Source organism: Fukomys damarensis, unplaced genomic scaffold (assembly GCF_012274545.1).
Source record: "Fukomys damarensis isolate Sample0158 unplaced genomic scaffold, DMR_v1.0_HiC HiC_scaffold_32, whole genome shotgun sequence".
Classification (NCBI taxonomy): domain Eukaryota; kingdom Metazoa; phylum Chordata; class Mammalia; order Rodentia; family Bathyergidae; genus Fukomys; species Fukomys damarensis.
The window spans coordinates 36,951,677-36,958,058 of NW_022900944.1; the positions used below are offsets into that span (position 1 = coordinate 36,951,677).

A 6,382-nucleotide genomic window follows, 5' to 3' on the forward strand; every position below is an offset into this window, starting at 1 on the left:
AAAAAAAAAAAAAAAAAAAAAAAAAAGAATTCAAATGCAGATCCCTGAGTCCAAAGCTCAAACCTAGGCAGTTGTGCAATGAGACAGGTGTTCTAGAGATGAGTGACAGAGCAGTCAAGTGCCTTTTCTGTCATGCCTGTGCACCTGGACCTAGAATCCACGAGTGTGGAACGGGTGTCCCCTTGGTTTGCAAACATCTCTGTTGCCCTGCACACTTTGGTGGCATATGCTCAAAATGGGTAAAGTTGATGGGTGTTATATTAGTTTCCTGTCATTGCTGTGACAAATCACCGTCTTAGTCCATACAGGCTGCTACGACAAAATACCATAGACTGGGTAGCTTATTTCTTATAGTTCCGGAGGCTAGGAAGTCCAAGATCAAGGTGCTGGTCAATGTCTGGGTCTGATGAAGGCCATTTTGGTCCTAGAAGGTGTCTACAGCTGAGCCCTCCCCTGGAGAGAGGGGCAAACAAGCTCCCTCAGGCCTCTCCTGTAAGGACATGGATCCCATTTATTGGGGCTCTACACTCATGATCTCATCACTTCCTAAAGACCTCACCTCTTAGTACTGTCCTTTTGGGGATTAGGCTTCCACATATGAATCTGGGGGCACAGCAAACACAAACTTAGTGACTTAAACTTACTGCCTTACAGTTCTAGGGCCAAAAGTCCTAACCAAGGTAGCAGGGCTGTGGTCCTTTGGAGGCTATTGTGGGAGAGGATACTTTTTCTAGTTTCTAAAGTCCATCTGTGTCCCTTGGCTCATGGTCCCCTCCTTGTAGCCCTCTGCTTCTGCTGTCATATCACCTTCTCTGACCTTGACTCTCCTGCCTCCTCCTTACAAGGATCTCTGTGATTAGACTGGGCCCACCCAGACACTCCAGGACAGTTTTCTCAACTCAGGCTCCTTACTTCAACCGCATCTGCCAAATCCTTTCTGTCATGGATGGCAAACTCCAAGGACTAGGGCACGGGCATCGTTAGGGGCTGCCATTCATCCAACCACGAATGGAAACCAAATTTGGCACAGCGAAAATGGAGGAATGAATGCCAGACACCCACCTGCCACCTCTTGCTGTCGCAGGCTATGCCAGCAGAGAGCAGAACAGCTGTCGGACTTGACCTCCCACTCCCCCGTCCCTCCCTCACCCCCACAGAACGCAAATACAAGGAAGCACTTGAGAAAGAGAAGGAGCGTCTCCAAAACATGGATGAGGAAGAATATGATGCTTTGACAGAGGAGGAGAAGAGCAAGTTTGACCGGGAGGTTCAGCAGGTGCTCCGGGAGAGGAAGAAGAGGTAGGCACCAAGGGCTGGCCGGACAGAGGCTGCTCCCCTGGGAGGAGCTTGTAGAGGGACAAGGTGGGCGGGGCAAATTCTCAGCTCATGTCAACTTTGGGGAGGGCAGCAGTAGCAGAAAGCAGACAGCAAGAAGACCCAACAGGCCCATCAGGGCATTGGTTACTACAACCTTTCAGGGTGTTGCCCATTCCCTTCTCCTTCCTCCTTGCTAGGAGCATTGGGAGGTAGTACGAAGTTTCGTAAGGTCTTGACTGACCCTGGGGAGGGGTTGGTGGCCCATGTGCTATCCTTGATCCCCCACTGTCTCCCTCAGCAAGTGTAACCTGGGTAAAGCTTATCAGCCTCCGCACCTAGGTATCAGCAGCTGGTGACCCAGAACCCATTCTCCTGACATGAGTACAGGGGCTGCCCCCAGAACTCAGCGATTTCTCCCATTCCCCGTGCCATGGTGTCAGGCCTAGCTGCCTCTTCCCTGTGATCCTTCACCTGGGCCAAGTTCACTTGACCCCCCCAGGTAAACTCATAGCCAGCAAGCTCAGCCCCTCTCTGCCCCCCTGCCGGGGACCACATGAGAGCAACTAGATGCCTCCACACCACTTAGAGTCCAGAAGACTTGGGGCTACGGCTCAGATTCAGGTGGGCAGCAGGACAGAGGTGCCTCCTTCCTTAGGTCTTCAAACACGGTGGGGCTGGCTGGTTCAACCCACTCCCTGGAACACTGGCATCAGAGGAGACGGAGCTGAGATACTCACCCACAGTGTAGCCTGCCTCTCACCTCTCCTTTCACCTCCAGACTCTTCCCACTGGCTCCAAAGGAGTCCTGTGTCCCCGCCCACCCTACAGCACACCTCTTTCTTCCTTTCTCCTCCATGGCCCATTGTAGAAATATCTAGTCCTCCAGAGGCACAACAAGCCTAGCCTTGGGACTCCAAAGGACACTCTTCATCACCTAGGCTTCTAGATATTCATTCCTGGTGGACTTAGAATATGCAAATCTGATTCATAGAGCTCAAAGATGAGCCGTATCATATACACACACGCACATGCACATGCACCAGAAATTTGGCCTCACTGGGCAGCCCAGAGAACCACAGCTAGGAAGAACTAAAATTTTCTGGAGATGAAGGGATAGGTTAGATCATCCGGAAGTGCTGCCCCTCCCTTGGTTGTACTTGTTCTCCAACCTTGGTGCCCTCTCTGCTATTAGCAGCAAGGGCAGGCAAGATTGAATGCACAGTAGAAAGGGAAAGGAGGAGAGGAAGGTGACTTTCAGAGTAGACATCATGCTTCCAAGCTAGCGACAGCAAAGGACTGCTATTAAAATACCACTTCCTGTTGTTCCAAGATCAAATGCAACAAAGTGGGAGACTGGGCCACATCTGTACTCATACCAGAAAAATTTTTGAAAGTTGTTTATCAAAGATCAAGCATCTTTCCAGCCCTTACCTTGCTCTCCTACGAGAAGAGGTTGGAATAGAAACACAGATTAATTGAAAATTCCTACTCGTTGTGTTCAATTAGTCAGAGATTTACTGAATAAACATTTAAAGATAGATGTGGGGTTTTCTTGTTTCTTTCTTTCTTTCCTCCCTTCCTTCACTCCTTCCTATTCACCTGCTTTCTTTTATTCATTCTTTTTTTTCATGCCCAAGAAAGCCCCACTCAGGACACCCTCTTACTGACCATCCCAGCAGGTGGGCAGGGCTCAGGCTGGAGGCCTGAACTCTGTTTCCTCTGCCTGATTTCATGAAGGGAGCTGGAGCAGTTGGCCAGAGAGTTGCAAGAAAAGAAGTTACAGCAGGAGCTTCTGCAACAGAAGGAAGAAGATGTGCTGAAACGAAAGATCAAAAAGCCCAAGCAAGGCCCGGTGAAGGAGGAACCCCCAGTGAAGAAACCACAAGCAGCAAACAAGCCGGTAACAACCCTCCCTTGCTCCTCTTACTAACCCCCAGCAGCCCGGCACGTTTCCCCTCCAGAAAGCTGAATACCCATGTCTGGATCTTGAAGTGGGGCAGGCAGAAGATGGGAAGAGCAGACTGTGGAGCACAGACTGTACGCCAGGGCTGTGCTTGGAGCATACCTGACTGTGGCATTCTGGCCCCCTACCGACCCTGCAAGGCCCAGAGAGCTGAACCCACCCATGGCCCAGAGATGAAGTCACAGTTGCAGGCCCCCCGCCCCGTTGTGTCTTCCAGAGCCCAGCTCTCTCCTCTGCCCCCGCAGGACCCTGAATGTGCTAACTAGCTAGTGTCAAAGGTTTGCCTCCAGGAAGCCAGAGTCCATGCAGCCCCGATGCTCCTTATCAATCAAGCAAAATGTTGTAGCATAAGCCTCTCCTTGCAGATAAAGACAACCGGTCTACCAGCCCGACACACTTAACAGTCACATCCCTGCCCACTATGACACAGGAAGGACTGAATAGCGAAAGGTCCCCTCGTGGTGGTGACTGTGGCCAAGGGGTAGCTGAGGGTAGGCAGCAGCTGCTTCGGCACCTGAGTTCTGAGGGTGAAGCTGAAGCCTGACTTTCAGACAAAGTGAAAACCGCTGCAAGTTGAGTGACAGCAGCCAAGCAGACACGAAGGCAGCAGAATCACAATCCCAGTTGGGGAGGTGTGAGAAGGAGCAGGGACTGAGGATGTGGAACTGGACACAGGCTGCAGATGCTTGGTGTTGCTGTCCCAAAGGAAATGCAGGACCTCTCAGGCTGACAGCAGGGGAGGATCACAGGGACTGGTCCCTGCCTCTCCCCGCTGCTGTTGCTCACAAAACCAGAGGAAATATTTGAGTGTCTGTGTGAGTCAGCCATTCTTGTAATTAACAAAGTCCATCTCTTATTTAGAAAAGGGTCAGAATAATCTATGCAGCAGTTATTTTGTTTTTTAAATGACAGCGTTGCATTAATCATGAAAAGACTTTTGGGACACAGCCCCAAATTACAGCCCCTGACTTCATCACCTGACTCACCAGCTGGAATCCGTTGGAACATTTCAGTGAGAGCACATAGACTTCCCCTCTTTTACTCTCAGCTCAAGAGACCGCAGTTTGAGTGACTCCCCATACACACCACACAGCCCACTACTGGATACAGGCAAGTACCTAAGTGTGTGTGTTGTTGACCTTGGGCTGCAGAGAGGGGCCGCATCTCTGTCACCCATTTGGGAGCAAGCTAGTACATCATCCAAGCTCCATACAAAACACAGTCACCTTATCCCTGGATTTCCTTCTTGAGACCCTTCTGGAATTAAAACAGCACCCTGCTCTGACAGCACTATCTCGGGAAAATCTTCTAAGACTAGCTACATTCTCCAGAAGTGAGGAAAGATCCCCTGTGCCCAGGAGAAGGGAAGGACTGAAGACTTCCGTCCTTTCTCATCAGAAAGCCGTCAGCACCATCTTTCTCCACCTCTCTGCTTCCATCTCTCTTCCGTAGACCTCTTGCCTTTAAAATGTTCTTGTGTTCAAGAATCACCTGCCTTTAAAAAGAAAAAAAAAAGTCTCCTTCTACTCTCGTGCCCCTGACTAGCGTCATTTCCCTGCTTCATAACTGAAGTTTCTGAGAATGACCCCAGCTGCACACCTCCCACTCATCCTCCCACCTTCTCTACCTGACTTGAGCCCCCAGCACTCCCTCCCATTGAAGGCCCCGGCAGCCCCTCCATTTCCAGATCCAGCATACACAGTTCAGCCCTTGACACACTTGACGTCCTTCTCTGTGGGACTTACACTGTTGACTGTAGCATCCTTTGAATGCTTCCTTTTTAATGATTCATATTGGATATTTTCTTCTGGAATGTTGTCTAGCTCACACTTTAGTAACATGTAATCTGTTGTTTAGGCTCCCCTTTAGTTCTTAAATTTGCTATTGCATTAGAAAGCCATGAACTCTTTTCTTATTGTTGTAGTTCTCTTTAAAATTCTACATCTTCTCTTATAATTCCCTCAACATATTAAGCCTTTTTTAAAAGCCTATTTTTTATTAAAGTCCTTGTCTGATAGCACCAATACACAGATCCCAGTGTGTTCTGTGGTCTGTCTTTTGTTCTTGGTTTATTGTCACATGGTCGGGTCTCTTTGTTTGCCAGGTTATTTTTTTATTGAACAGGAGAAACTATAGAAATAATTCAAGGCTGTAATGATGTTATCTCCCTCCAGAGAGACTTGCTGTTTGAGTCTCGCAGACAGTGCAGGGTAACAGAGGACTTAATTCAATAAGTTCTGAAGTCATTTAGAACTGAGCTTCAGTCCTTGGCAGACCTGGGGTGTTTCTGGTTGAGCCTTACTCCCGAGATGGCACCTTTGAGGGCCCTAACCCAAAGGCTAGGGGAATCTACCAGGACCTCTTCTCTTTGGCAAACCTGTAGGCTAATCTTTGAGCCCCAGCCCTATGAGTCTGTCAAAAAGCTTAGCCCAACTTCTTAGCCACACTTTCAGCTACAAATATCCTTAAAGTAAAAGCAGCCCCCAGTACTGGGCCACCTCTCTCCCTTTCCCTTCTTTCCCAGACCTTAGCCCACAACTCATTACCATCTTTAGGGCTCTCCGGTACCTTCAAACAAACACATGACTTTTTAAAAAATTGTGAAGATATCTTACTTGTGGGTACTGAATTACATGACCTGAGTTTTCTTCTTCAATCAAATTACATGGCAATTTGATATTACATTATTGACTGAACACTCCGTGGGAGGCTTTCCCTATCTACCTTCAGCCCCCCAAGACTCCCAAGCCAGAGACCAGAAGCCCGAGGCCAAGTAGCCCTCGAGAGGCATCAGGCCCTGGAGAGCACCCTGCCTGCTTTCTGCCTGCCATGGAGACTGTAAATAAATTCCTGCCTGTAAAAAAAAATATGTGTGTGTGTGTGTGTGTGTACATTATATATATGCACACACACACACACACACACACACACACACACACACACTTTATTGAATCAGTTTAGCTTAGGGGTTTTTGGTTTTGTATTTTTTTACTTTAACATTTTTTTTCTTCTACAGTAAGAAAAAGACTTGGGCAGGGGATTTCGCTCAGTGGTTCCACCACCTGCCTCACAAGTGCAAAGTCCCAAGTTCAATTCCTAGTA

At 48.7% G+C, this 6,382-nt stretch overlaps 1 protein-coding gene across 3 annotated transcripts in view; it reads left to right on the top strand.

The window, feature by feature from the left end:
- Hydin (HYDIN axonemal central pair apparatus protein) overlaps window positions 1–6,382 on the top strand; it is a 365,508-nt gene that overhangs the window by 264,727 nt on the left and 94,399 nt on the right. The window contains exons 44-46 of one of the 3 annotated variants that reach the window (XM_010644447.3): window positions 1,158–1,299; window positions 3,055–3,217; window positions 4,329–4,548. In XM_010644447.3, coding sequence (XP_010642749.1) covers window positions 1,158–1,299; window positions 3,055–3,217; window positions 4,329–4,352 — 329 coding nt within the window. In that variant the 3' untranslated portion in view covers window positions 4,353–4,548. Of the gene's footprint in view, window positions 1–845; window positions 1,076–1,157; window positions 1,300–3,054; window positions 3,218–4,328; window positions 4,549–6,382 lie in introns of those variants that run through there. The other 2 variants (XM_010644442.3, XM_033757831.1) reach the window with 2 other exon arrangements.